This window comes from Protopterus annectens, chromosome 3.part1 (assembly GCF_019279795.1).
Source record: "Protopterus annectens isolate FY-2018-M chromosome 3.part1, PAN1.0, whole genome shotgun sequence".
NCBI lineage: Eukaryota > Metazoa > Chordata > Ceratodontiformes > Protopteridae > Protopterus > Protopterus annectens.
Window position 1 is genome coordinate 1,544,000,012 of NC_056732.1, and position 15,000 is coordinate 1,544,015,011.

Below are 15,000 nucleotides of genomic sequence, written 5' to 3' on the forward strand. Positions count from 1 at the left end.
CTATTGCTCAGTCGTACTCTGTTGCTGTAACTGGTGAACTGTTGGGAATCTGGTGCCCTCTGTAAAATACACTTTTCAATCCTACATTATGCTGGATTTAATGGAATGTCCCTTTGAAATGATTATGTTTGTGCTACCCACATGAAAAACATCTGTGCTATCCTTGCCAGTGCATGCTAACATTGCTTGTGCACATTTCCACTGCTGCCCTGTTAATGGAAAAGTACCAATTCTACTCATATTAGCCAGTAGATAAAAAACAAGAAATAGTAAATAAACTGCCAGGATTGCAAGTTCTCTGCAGCCAACCACTTTATTATTTGTTATGCACTTTCGTCCTTTCCAGACTTCATCAGAACAAACTTACAAAAAACACGTTTAAAACCCAGATTCAAGTCTCTTACAATCAATAAAATACTTTAGTGTTTAAAATCATCCAATGTTAGATTCCTTACATAAACCCCATGTTTCATTTTTTCCAAAACCAAAAATTTAAAACCTTTAAAATGTTGACAGATACATGAGTGTTTTGCCAATGCATTTTTCCTCTGCTTCTTATTTATATCATGTATATGTTCATACATTTTCTTACATAAGGTGCTGTTGATTTTACCCACATAGAACCCTGCAGACGTTTGGCATATCGCTACATATGCTGGGTAGAATTACAGTTAAAGTAAACTAAATTTCAGTCCTTAAACTTTCATATTTTCAATATAGAATAATTCAACATTCATGACATACGGACATTGTAAATATCTACCACATTTTCTGATCATAGGGGAAATAATTGGAAAAATTTTCTTGAGGAGAAAGAACTCACTTAGCAACTAAGATTAAATTCTATGATCTCCCCTGGTCTGAATGATTTTTCAAGTATCCAGAGTATTTTAGAAAGAATACGTGATAGACTTTAAGGGGGTGGGGGTTATGTAAAGAATCTGTAACACTAAACGCTAAAGTATTTTATTGGTTGTAATCTATTTGAATCTGGGTTTAAAAACCTATGTTTTTTGTAAGTTTGCTCTGATGAAGTCAGGTAAGGACAAAAGCGCTTAACCAATAATAAAGTGGTTGGCTGCGGAGAACTTGCCATCCTGATGGTTTATCTACTCATATTAAATATTTTTTCAAAAACAGCAGCAAAAATTTGAAAGTTGTCTTAAGGATGATCAAAGCAGAATATGAATTAAAATTAGCATCTGAAGCCAAGAATAATAAAACAGCCATCTTTAACTGTAGTGGTATTACCATCTATTACTGAAAAATAAATTTAGTGTCACCTTCACACCAGAAAATGACGGTGAAATTCCTCAAATTTCAAAGCACCTAAATCCCCCTAAGTTATTAAGAAACATTTCCTAACTCCGCTCTCTAAAGCTGGAAATATCACCTGTGAGAACACTATACGCTCTTGCTTCAAAATCAGCAGCAAACATCCCCTTTCTGATCCAGCCCTAAAACTAGTCAATTTAAGCATAGCCACAGGGTATTTCCTAGAGGAATGAGAAATGCTTATCATTATGCATCACAATAAGTGGGCACACCTCAGATTTGCCTAATAAGTCTAATTTGCAAAGTCATGACATATATCATATCTGATGTCATAAACTTTATTATAAAAATGTTATTGCACTTGACTAGCAACAGTATGTTTTTTTTTCAAAGGGAAATCACGTCTACTTAATTAGTAAACTTCTTTAAGAAAGTCAATGAATCTGTAGGTAATGGTCATGCAGGTAATACAGCATACCTCAATCTGGCCCAGGTATTTAACATTATTTCTCATGCTGGAATTGCAAATCTTAAAAGTTTAAACATAGGCCATTATTTTGTAAGCTGGATAGCAAAACGACCGGCATTCAGAACATAAATAGTTAAAGTAGCAGATGCCACCTCAAAAAACAAACAAAAAAAAAGTGAGTAGTTGTGTTCCTCAGAGTTCAGTAGATGGACCCCCTTCTGTGATCTCTAAACCATTAACTCAGACAAAGGTCTAAGTAAATTTGCCAAAGACTGAAAGCAAGGATGGGTGATGTTATTTACTCATAGGTTCATACATTATTACTAGGCTAACTGCCCTTGTGGGCCATTTTAAGCCTAGCCAATTACCCCATGTGAGAATCAAACCCTTTAATTTTTGTCTGTGAGGTAAACACCTTAACCATTATGCCAACCTCAGCATGCAAAACCATGTTATTACAGCAAGGACTAAACTTTACACATTAATGCTGTAGTAGACACATGAGCTTAAATAATACAAGTATAGCCTTATATACAAATATCAGTAGCAGCTTACGATATAGACAGCACTCCACTCCAGACTGATACAATCATCATCAGAAGTACTGATACCATTGTAGACAACTCCCTATTCTTTAACCAAAATGTAACAAAAATAGTCAGGAAATTCTTCTGTCTAGTGCAATTATTAATAAAGATTTCTCATTCAAGTCAAAAGACATTATGATTCCTTGATAATCTCCTCTGCCCAGAATTTAATACCCCTTTTAGTAGGTATCTAAACACATCACACAACTAGAAAGACCCCAGAGGTTCCCAACTGAAAGCATCACCAGATTAAAGATCCTCAGCTACCAGAGCTTGAAGCTCTGTCCCTGTACTCTGTCTTTTTAGTCATCTGCACAGTGATTTTTTGGAGTTTCCTAACTTTCAAATGAATCTGGAAACCTTGAATGACGTAACATTATTTTGAAGCTGATGAATATCATCTTTGCCAAACAGGCAAAGAGTTAGAAGCTTCATAACACCAAAAAAAAAAAAACATAATTAATAACATTAAGTGGCACCACAGAGCATATTTTGCAGTAGTTGAAGGAGCAGAGGTGTAATGGTACTTACAGTGTTCCATGTTAGTGGAATGGATTGTGTCATAGTTTGGCAACTGTAAAGTTAGCAGAGTCGTTAGTGGTTCCCTATAGCTAAGACTTTTTATGTTATATACACTAGTAGGAATTCTATATTATGACTGCCACTGGGAAATACAGACTTAGTCCCTTGTCTTCTTGTGACCTGCTCATTTATACTCTGTTTCCTTCCTTTATGTAGGTATTTATTATTTATGCTGTGTGAGTAGGCAAATGGTGCAGGAGGTAGGCATCAACATTACAATGCTGTTTAGGTATTTAGTTATGGTAGGGCTTAATGATTGTGAGGGTTACTGTCCTCTTTTTTACATGCTCACCTCTTTATCAATATTCCAAAGCTGCAGACTCTTTGTCTCTTTGGCAAAGATATTCGAGTGCCTTGGAACAATATTATCTTGTATCTCATTCAAGGTTTCTGTCCTCAATTGAAAGTTAATGTATCAATTTATGGATAGCATTCATTGCTGTTAAAGACCCAATTCTCCTAAATCACTCACACCTCCACAAAGCAAATGTCTCCACAAACACTTTAGAGCATGAATCTGTCCATAAAGTAACACTGGAAAAACAGACTTACTGTTTGCTGAGATTATCTTCTATTACATACAAAAAAGAGTACTATTGCTCTCTATAAGACAATCCAAGATGCTTGTATGATTACCCATAAATTCAATGCAGGCTTATTTATTTTGTTTACCTGGATGCAAAGGTTGCCATAAGTGTGTGGACATTGGCCAGGTGATGGAGGTCCATAGGCTGAGTCAGCCTTGTAAATTCTATGAATCTATAAATGTATGCAAAGGTTTGCATGCTTCACTTTATGTTACACAAATTAAAATTTCCTACTGCAGCCATCCCTTCCTCCCCTCACTCCAGTGGTGAAATGCCTCCTTAATTCTAGAGCCGTGTTCTCTTCCTGCATCTGCTGTTATCTATCTATCTGTCTATCTATCTATCTATCTATCTATCTATCTATCTGTCTGTCTATCTATCTATCTATCTATCTATCTATCTATCTATCTATCTATCTATCCATCTATCTTTGGGAGGTAGCAATAGATACATAAAATTAGGAGCAAAAGGAGTAGAGCTGAGCAGCTGATGCATACCTGCATCTATAACATGAGAGAAAAGAAATAATGCTACAGAAGTGGGTCAGGTGCTGTCTCTGCACTCCACCATACAGAGTGTCCACTGACGTTTGTTTTTCAGTTGATAGCTACCATTACCACCTTCTATCCATACACGCAAACACAAACACACACACACACACACACACACACACACACACACACACACACACACACACACACACACACACACACACACACACACAAACACACATACTGTAACACTGGTAGAGCTGCTATATATAGCCTCCTCAAACCATAATGATCACTGGGTGAATTCCACATAAGTGAGCATTCAGTGGTTAGTCATTGGCTGGCTGTAGGGGTCTATATTATATAATCAAATATTGACAATGTCGAATGCTTTAAAAATCGAAAATGCCAGAACTCGAAGTTGTGTTATTCAGATTGCAGTACAGTGAAGATTGGAATATTTGCGCTTTCCTCACTGTAGTGCAATCTCTGAGTTGAACCCAGCCACTGGGGATGCACAAGCCAGTGCATTTCTTTGTGCAGGTCCCAAGTCCAGATAAATGGGGAGGGTTGCATCAGGAAGGGCATCCGGCATAAAGTTTTGCCATATCATATATGCAGAAAACTGTACAGAAATTCATAACGGATCGGTCGAGGCCCGGGTTAACAATGACCGCCACCAGTACTGTTGGTCAACAGGGTGCTGGTGGAAATTGGGCTACTGTTGGCCGAAGGAGGAGAAGAGGCGGAAGGCATGCCCGAAGGCAGGTAAAGGCTAGGACTGTGTTAGTGAGGGTCGGAACTTTGAATATTGGCAGTATGATTGGTATAGGGAGGGAGCTAGCTGATATGATGAACAGAAGGACAGTTGCTATATTGTGTGTACAATAGACCAGATGGAAGGGGAGCAAGGCTAGGTGTATCGGATGCGGTTTCAAATTGTTTTATCATGGTGTGGATGGGAGGAGAAATGGCGTAGGCATTATCCTGAAGGAACAGTATGCTAAGAGTGTTTTGGAGGTGAAAAGAGTGTCGGACAGAGTGATGTTTATGAAGCTGGAAATTGATGGTGTAATGATGAATGTTGTTAGTGCATATGCTCCACAAGTTGGGTGTGCGAAAAGGGCGGATGAGAAATAAAAATTTTGGAGTGAGTTGGATGAAGTGGTGATGACTGTACCCAAGGGTGAGAGACTGGTGATTGGAACACATTTCAATGGGCATGTTGGTGAAGGGAACAGAGGGGATGAGGAAGTGATGGGTAGGTATGGTGTTAAGCAAAGGAATGCAGAAGGTCAGATGGTAGTGGATTTTGTGAAAAGGATGGACATGGCTGTGATGAATACATATTTTAACAAAAGGGAGGAGCATAGGGTGGCATACAAGAGTGGAGGAAGATGCACGCAGGTGGCTTATATCTTATGTAGAAGGGCCAATCTGAAGGAGATTGGAGACTGTAAAATGGTGGCAGGGGAAAGTGTAGTTAGGCAGCATAAGATGGTGGTTTGTAGGATGACATTGGTGATTAAGAAGAGGAGGATGAGTGTGAGGGCAGCTCCAAGGATCAAATGGTGGAAACTGAAAAAGGGTAATTGTGAGGTGATGTTCAGGGAAGAGTTAAGACAGGCACTGGGTGGCAATGAAGAGTTACCGAATAGCTGGGTAACTACAGCAGAGCTAGTTAGAGAGATGGCTAGAAGGGTGCTTGTTGTGACATCTGGAAAGAGGAAGGAGGACAAGGAGACCTGGTGGTGGAATGAAGAAGTACAGGAGAGTATACAGAGAAAGAGGTTGGTGAAGAAGAAGTGGGATTATCAAAGAGATGAAGAAAGTAGACAAGAGTATAAGGAGATGAGGTGTATGGCAAAGAGAGAGGTGGTAAAGGCTAAGGATAAGGCGTATGAAGAGTTATATAAAAGGTTGGACACTAAGGAGGGAGAAAAGGACCTGTACCGATTGGCTAGACAGACGGACCGAGCTAGTAAAGATGTGCAGCAGGTAAGGGTGATAAAGGATAATGAGGGAAACATACTCACAAGCGAAGAGAGTGTGTTGCGCAGATGGAGAGAGTACTTTGAGGGGTTGATGAATGAAGAGAATGAGAGGGAGAGAAGGTAGGATGATGTGCAGATAGTGAATCATGAAGTGCAGTTTATAAGCAAAGAGGAAGTATGAACAGCTATGAAAAGGATAAAGAATGGAAAGACTGTTGGTCCAGATCACATACCTGTGGAAGCATGGTGGTGTTTAGGTGAAATGGCAGTGGAGTTTTTAACTAGATTGTTTAATGAAATCTTGGAAAGATGCCTGAGGACTGGAGAAAAAGTGTTTTGGTACCGATTTTTAAGAATAAGGGTGATGTGCAGAGCTGTAGTAATTATAGAGGGATTAAACTGATCAGTCACAGCATGAAGTTATGGGAAAGAGTAGTGGAAGCTAGGTTAAGAAGGGAGGTGATGATTAGTGATCAGCAGTATGGTTTCATACCAGGAAAGAGCACTACAGATGTGATGTTTACTCTGAGAGTGTTGATGGAGAAGTACAGAGAAGGTCAGAAGGAGTTGCATTGTGTCTTTGTGGATTTAGAAAAAGCATATGACAGGGTGCCTAGAGAGGAGTTGTGGTATTGTATGAGGAAGTCGGAAGTCTCAGAGAAGTATGTAAGAGTGGTATAGGATATGTACGAGGGTAGTGTGACAGTGGTGAGGTCTGCAGTGGGAGTGACAGATGCGTTTAAGGTAGAGGTGGGATTACATCAAGGATCAGCTCTGAGCCCTTTCTTATTTGCAATGGTGATGGACAGGTTGACAGACGAGATCAGACAGGAGTCCCCGTGGACTATGATGTTTGCAGATGACATTGTGATCTGTAGTGAGAGTAGGGAACAGGTGGAGGAGACCCTGGAGAGGTGGAGATATGCTCTAGAGAGAAGAAGAATGAAGGTCAGCAGGACTAAGACAGAATATATGTGTGTGAATGAGAGAGAGGATAGAGGAGTGGTAAGGATGCAGGGAGTAGAGGTGGCGAAGGTGAATGAGTTTAAGTACTTGGGATCAACAGTTCAGAGTAATGGTGAGTGTGGAAGAGATGTGAAGAAGAGAGTACAGGCAGGATGGAGTGGGTGGAGAAGAGTGTCAGGAGTGATTTGTGACAGACGAGTACCAGTAAGAGTGAAAGGGAAGGTCTACAAGAGGGTAGTGAGACCAGCTATGTTATACGGGTTGGAGACAGTGGCATTGACAAAAAGGCAGGAGTAAGAGCTTGACGTGGCAGAGTTGAAGATGTTAAGACTTGCACTGGGTGTGATGTGGATGGACAGGATTAGGAATAAGTATATTAGAAGGTCAGCCCAGGTTGAAAGGTTTGGAGACAAAGCCAGAGAGGCAAGATTACGTTGGTTTGGACATGTGCTGAGGAGGGATGCAGAGTATATTGGGAGAAAGATGCTAAGGATGAAGCTGCCTGGTAACAGGAAAAGAAGAAGGCCTAAGATAAGGTTTATGGATGTGGTGAGAGAGGACATGCAGGTGGTTGGTGTGACAGAGCAAGATGCAGAGGACAGGAAGAAATGGAAACAGTTGATCTGCTGTGGCGACCCCTAACGGGAGCAGCCAAAAGAAGAAGAAGAAGTGCAATCTCTGAGTTGTAATATATATTTAGTGGGTGGTGGGGTGCAGCTCCCCACTATGAGGAGTTCGAGTTCCAGCATTTTTGCTCTTTAGAGCATTCAACATTGTCAACATTCGATTATATGATATAGACTCAGCTGTAGTAGGGTCAAGAGGGATACGTTAGCCACAGGATTTATGATGCTTGAAGTACAGGTACACAGTATTATGGAATTTTAGTTTTGTAAGTAAAGTTTCATTGGTTGTGACAGCAGACACTTAAAAACACTAGTAAAAGCATCAAAAGTCACTGAGCAATCATCAGAGAACTCAAAGATACTAATCAGTATGGAACCGCATTTTAGCCATAAAGCAAAAATAGCATATTATAACACAATTGAAGTAATTATTTTACTCATCTACAGACTGCATTCTTTTGATCACATAAATGATTGGAGTTTTAAAGAATCTTTGCATTCTTTTTTTCTTTTCATATATTTACAGGAAGTTGCTGAGAAAATGGGGCTAGATACTAGAAGGACATCTTCATTGTGGAAAGACAAGGCTGCCACTGAGCTCAACTTGGCTGTTCTCCACAGTTTTCAGGTACAGTCAGAAAGCTGCATTAGAACTGTTATTCTGTATACAGAAGGCTTCTAGGTTTTCAGCTGTTTTCATTCACAGTCCTCGACTTTTATGAGTCTTGTGTGAATATCTGTGTTCATCCAGGAGGCATGAATGGTTTCACTGTTACAATTTATTCTAAAGGAGCAAACTCTCACTTTTATGGAACTCAGATGGTCTGACTACTCTTTTTCTAAAGAAACAAATTCCTTTCTGAATTGTGTAATGGATGGAGAAGCTTTGCATAACCCCTTACCTAATATAACTGAAATTTGAAGTTATGCTTAATTGGAAAATGGGAGAAAAACAAAGGGGTCAACCCAGATTTTTTTCCAAAGTGAGAGCTCCTTTCTGATTTTCTGGACGGCCATTATGGTGTGTGTGTGTGTGTGTGTGTGTGTGAGTGTGTGTGTGTGTGTGTGTGTGTGTGTGTGTGTGTGTGTGTGTGTGTGTGTGTGTGTGTGTGTGTGTGTGTGTGTGTGTGTGTGTGCAGGCGTGGTGGGTGCATGTGTGCATCTTGAAATAAAAAGTAGTTTCAAGGTATCTTTGTTACAAATTATGTCTTACAGAAGAGTTAAGGGCACGGGATGGTTTAACATCTTTAACTGGTTTAAATAAGAAACAGGCTTGCAGTCAGAATTCAGTGACTCTAGATTCAATTTTGTCATTGAGTTCAGCACTATTGTATTTCAGTAGTGAAATGCACAGTCAGGAGTTTCATTTCACAAGTCTTAAGTGTGGCATACAGCTTCTTGGCATACATTTTATCATTTTGTTAATTGCTATTAAAGGACAACCAGAACCAAAAACTGAAAGAATGGAAAATACGTTTTCCATAATTTCTTGGTTTTATTCACACTATTAGTGTTCTAGGTGACTTCTACTTTTCTAAAAAATGTTTATGATCCAAATATGACCTAATAGAGGTTGCAGTGCTTACTTGATTTTGTTTGTATCTAAGGCACATTTCTGTCATTGTGCACTATGTGTTCTCGTAAGATTACATTAAAAAAGCAAGTCATTTTACAAATGTGAGAACTGCACTCTGGCTTTATGCTTTCTTTTGCTGCCTCTGGCATGAATGTCAAATTATATTTTTCATTAATCACCACTGTGTTTTGTTAGTGACCTTTTTCAAAACAACAAGTTAATTTAAAAGTTAAGCTTGAAAGAGAAGTTAATATATTTCATTTTGTTAAGTTGAAAATCAGAGCTTCTGGTCATGCTTTCTAGCTAAGGTGTGAAGCTGGTAATGTCTCATTGGCAGCTCCTGTACCTAACTTCAAGATACTTCAGCCCTATGGATACCTAGAATCAGTCAATTAATTACTTTATGTCTTAATTCTATAAATCCTCTAGCTGCAGCTACTCCTGCCCTACTATTTAACTTACCTCAGCCAAGTCTCAGAGTAACTTTATAAAAAATCAGATATTATGTCATGTAACAGGTAGAAGCCGAACGTGTATGTAGAATTGCAGGAAGAAGAATAATAAGTAAAGGGAGGGAATGATGCTTAAATCCTGTTTTCTTTTGTCTGCTACTTAGGATTTGATTAAATGTAATAAAAAAAGCCTATGTGATAAAAAAATGTTAGACATATGAGTGAAAATATATTTTAAATATCTTGAACTATATAAAGAATACTTGATATGCTGGAGTACATTTAAGCTAAAAAAGAAACACAAAAGTGCCCAGCATGTGATTTTTGATACCTGAGAGACCCACTTTGTACTTAATGTTTACATTTTCATGACTTTTGTCTTTCATGAGTAGATTTATGGGTTATAATTGTGACTCTCATGGTGACAAATTACTGACATTCAATTTGAAGCTCCTGAGAACTATAATTTAGGCTACATTTGCTTTCTGCACACTGTTGTTTGTTTTATTCTCAAAGCTTCTAGTGCTTTTTAAATGTACATAACTATATCCTGAAAGCAGGAGCACTTTTTTGATGTTCAGGACAGAACATATTGCCTATTGTATGCAATTTACTGCTAGCATTTCAAATTAAATGAAACCACAGTTAAGTCTAGAGAAATCTTGATGCAGTTATCTGTATGTGACGTTAATGTACACTGTCATCTTTGTTGATTATGAAAAAAAAGGTATTTACTGTTCTCCTGTTGTCATTTCAGTAGCATTTCTGTTACATATAATAGTCTTTCCAGAAAAAAATATGTGCCACCTAGCACCCTGTTTGCAGTTCTACTTAACATAGTGCTTTATGTGCTGATGGATAGATCCTTCTGTATCCAAATTCATGTTTCAGAGAATATTACAGCGAGTACAGTACAGCAAAAACTTTAATGGCTATCAGCAACCTAAGACGTATATATCAATCAATCAATCAATCAATCAATCAATCAATCAGTCCAGCTATCTTTCTATCTATATCATCAGCAACCCAAACATATATTTCACTAGCAACCCAAGCCATATATAGCAGTAGCAGCAACCATGATTGTTGACCTTGTTACAGGGAGAAAATACAACAGTTTTCTCCATTTCTGTCTCCCTAAGTCATAATCCAAAGTTAGCAGCACTTCAAGTTGGTATTGGCCTGGCTCCAGACTTTTCAACATTGTTTTAAAGTCCCTCCTTAAAGCCTGCACCTGCTGAATCCTATGCTTTCATTCATGCAGACCTTAAGAAGCACAAAGCTCACTGATGTTACCATCTTACCTTATCTAAATAGAACACAGTGGCTCGCACAAGAATTGTGGATGAAATGGCTAATAAGAAGTTGTCAGAGACTGTACTAAAATGGGTCGATTGTAATATTATATTGTCAGATTAACTGGGAGAGAAACAGTGAATCAAAGAATGAAAAAAGTAAGAGTACCTGGAAAGTTGGAAGAAGTTATGTTTCTGTACAAAAAGAAACATGTTGGTGCATCAAGTCTTGTGTTGACCTCATGTACTAAAGAGAAGACAGTGACTTGGCTGCCAGTCCTTGTGCTGGTCATTCAAACAATTTACAGGCTTACAATGATAGGCTGGAGGCCTACATTGTGGTGAAAAGGAGATTACAGTTTTTTTTTCTCTTCTGTTGGAGGAACTATCCTAAAGGCTTCTATATCCAACTGGCCCATTTGCTCTGCAGGAGCAGAAACTGGAGTTTCTCAGTCTAAATGAGAAGCTACAGACCATATGTTCCTCCCAGAGGTTAGTGACAAGTAATACAGAATAAGCCAGATTGCAGGTCCTGTGTGATGGCCTTCCCTCTCTGACTAAGCTCTGCTGTGTGCTGCCTTCTGAGGGGATTGTGTCTCCATATGCAGGATTCCTTGACATGTGTCTACACCATCATAGTACATCTTCCCTAGGCCCAGCTCCATGCCTGTAAGACCTAGACCTCCCACTATATTTTACCCAAGTACTTTGCCAGACCTGCCTTCCTCCCCATGACTGGTGGGCCAGCAGTAGACATTCACTGCCATCCTCCATTCCTGGCTCCTACATGTGCCCGAGATACTAAATGAGCTCTGATCATCTGCACTCTAGTAAAGGCTTTATGCCTCTATACCACAAAGCTGACCATTGGGAGACTACATATTAATCTTTTTAGAAGATTCCTCAATTCAGTTGGTAAGGTTTGCTAAAATAAACATTACTGGAAGTGCTACGGATTGCAAGAGCGCTTAGCTTCTTTATGCAAGCAAAATGATGAGCGGATGTGATTTTACTTTCATTTTCCTATAAACGTTTTTGTAAATATTTTAGGGATTGTTGTGCACATAATGCTACCTAGCAAGTAAAACAAAATCTTACAGGAGATGGCAAAAACATTCTACAGATTTCCGGAACTGAATATAGTATTAGTTTCTTTATATGCACCATTCTTACTTCAAAAACACATTACTTGGTGGTCAAAAAGGAATCAAGTTTTGACAGTTCAATTAAAATATAAATAATAAACAAAAATGTGTTTCTGTAGAGTCAGACTGCAATAACCTAGATGAAGTGATGGTGAAATAAAGGTAAACATGCTAAAATCATTGAACAAGCATGAAAGGAGAAGTGGACCAGTACTTTCCCTTCTCCATATATGTTGAAATCTTTCTGCAGGCATGAAAGGAAATGTGGTTATGAGTTCTTTCTTCTGTCAGTGATGAAAGGCAGTTATGGAGAAATGTTATATATCAGGGAGCAACACAGTTATGAAGAAGGAGATTTGTTTAATTTTGTTGTGCGTATTGTGGTATATTTTAGGGAAGTAGAATTACTCATGCATCAAGTCACATGACTGGGTGGTTCTTGATAATTGTGAGTAAACCTCTGAGCTAGCAGCATGCCTTTCTTATGTTTCTTAATTTATATGGCTTTAGGCCTACACTGAGGCCTAATGCACTAATCCCTCTAAATGTAACATCATAACTTGAATCTGGGGCCAGAATGGGTCTCAGTGCTACAAGGAAAATATTAATGGTAGACCTAACCATATCATTTATTAGTCTTCTCCTATTACTGCTACTCCAAGCAGAGTATCCATTGTGTTTACTGTTAGGGTTCTTGGAAAAAGTATGTTATGGAACAGTTTACATTTACATTTTTCACACACACTGTGTGCCTTATAAAATTCTGTTCAGTCTAATCCCTTAGCTTTAAAATACACAAAAATGTGTTTTCTTCTACTTAGTTTTTTGTTATATGTATGTGACACAAATTATTAATTTTAGGAAGATGATCTTTGATTTCTATCTCAAAATAGCAATGTGTCAACCTCAAATTACCCTCAAACTGAAGACAAGACTGTAAAAAAAATGAATGTCCTGGAACCAAATGTTTGGGCTGTATCTCAATGTGAATGACTTTAGTTGCAAAACCAGTCAAAGTAAAGCATGCTCTGTTTCTTCATTTCACAGTCATATACAGTGGATATAAAAAGTGTACAGACCCCTGCTAAAATGCCAGGTTTTTGTGATATATAAAATGAAACCGCAATAAATCATTTCAAAACTTTTCCTACCTTTAATGTGACCTATAACCTGTACAAGAAAAAAACTAAGAACACAGTGGAGTAAAATTAAAGGTTTACTGGTACATCCGGTACCTTGGCTTATGCCTTCAAGGAATAACAATCTCACCACATGGCTTCCTTTTATATGATACCTTGACAACGTTCAATTAAAGTGTGCCCATTAACAGAGTTTAACAAATTAAAGTGACACTGTATCCCCATTTACAGGTTCACTGACAAATATTTCATGCAAAAACGTTGTAAAGAACTTTGATTAAATTACCATTAAATAACATTTAAATTTACATCCTGATTTAACCCCCTGGGGTACAAGGTTACAAAATTAATAATTAGCTTGGTTTCCAATGCCAATAATTTGCTCAACAATTCTTCTCCTTGAGAAAGGCGAGGTATGGCCAACAATGTAAAAAAGAAACTAGTATCTGAATTACCGAGAACATCATAAAAATGATGTGCTACTGGATCGCTAACCTCCCATTTCTAATGTCCCCCAGATGTTCCATGATGCATCTTTTTAAAGCTCTTTTGGTCTGCCCTTGTCTTTTCATAGGTTTGGAGGGACATCAAGTTCTTTGCAATGTCACTGTTGTCCCATATTTTCTCTACTTTTTGATGATTGTCCTCACTGTGTTCCATGGTATATCCAGTGCTGTGGAAATATTTTTGTACCCTTCTCCTGACTGATACCTTTCAACAATGAGATTCCTTTGATGCTTTGTAAGCTCTCTGCGAACCATAGCTTTTGCTAAATGTAAATGTCAGGAAAATCCTACTAGGATAGCTGAACATTATTTGGGGTTAATCAGAGTCTCTTTAATTGATGGCAAGTGTGTACCCAAAAGAATGAATGTTGCAATTAAATCAAAAGGTGCTTCAAGGAAGTATTAGTTCAAGGGTGTGCACATTTATGCAACCAGCTTATTGTATGTTTTTTATTTTTCATAATTTTTCCCCTAACAGATTTGTTTGTTTTTCAACTGAATTGTACAGGTTACAGGTCACATTAAAGGTGGGAAACGTTTTGAAATTATTTATTGTGGTCTCATTTTTTTATATCACAAACACCTGGCATTTTAACAGGGGTGTGTACTGTACACTTTTTATGTCCACTGTAAGCCCATCTAGGTTACACGAAGTGAGACGAAGAAATGCAGCCTAACAGTACTGAAACAAAAATTCCATGCATACTGTGTGCCAAAGAAGACAGTTCACTTTGTCAAAATGTTAATTTTACCGTAAACCAGGGGTAGACTTTTGCTGCATATGTGACTAATCTGAATTATAGGACAAATGATTGTGAATTTAGCGACCTATGTGTTTAATTGCTCACAGACAAATTTGTGTGTAGAGGAAGATGACTACAAAACTACCAACCCCCAACAATAAAAGAGTGAATAAAATGTATTCATCTATACACAGTCAGTCACTGATCTAGTCACTAAAAACTCCTATCTGTTTGCAAACCTATAACATCTGCTGGGTATTGTCTGTACTTGCACAAGGTTGCTAAGGCCTGGAACTCCAATACAGGTTAGTAAATTTCTTCCAGAGCTTACAGACTGTGATCATTTTGATAGTTTTATTCATATATATATATATATATTGCATACTGTTGACCAAGGGCTCTGAGTATGGTTTCTGACTCCCTTACTCCATGGTAAAGTTGCAATTGCTGTTTCTAAATTGTCTGATACTGATTGCTTAAATGATGATAAAGTTAAACAATGTTTAGTGGAATGTTTTAACACATGAAGCTTACAGGAAATGTTTTGTGAGCATGGACACAAGACAG

At 38.2% G+C, this 15,000-nt stretch overlaps 1 protein-coding gene across 1 annotated transcript in view; it reads left to right on the forward strand.

Annotated features, from left to right (window-relative positions):
- The window catches only part of LOC122798558 (nitric oxide synthase, brain-like), a 638,878-nt gene that overhangs the window by 231,485 nt on the left and 392,393 nt on the right, over positions 1–15,000 (forward strand). Inside the window, exon 9 of the mRNA XM_044067612.1 lies at positions 8,104–8,205. Within this exon, the coding sequence (XP_043923547.1) occupies positions 8,104–8,205 (102 nt within the window). The remainder of the gene's footprint in view (positions 1–8,103; positions 8,206–15,000) is intronic.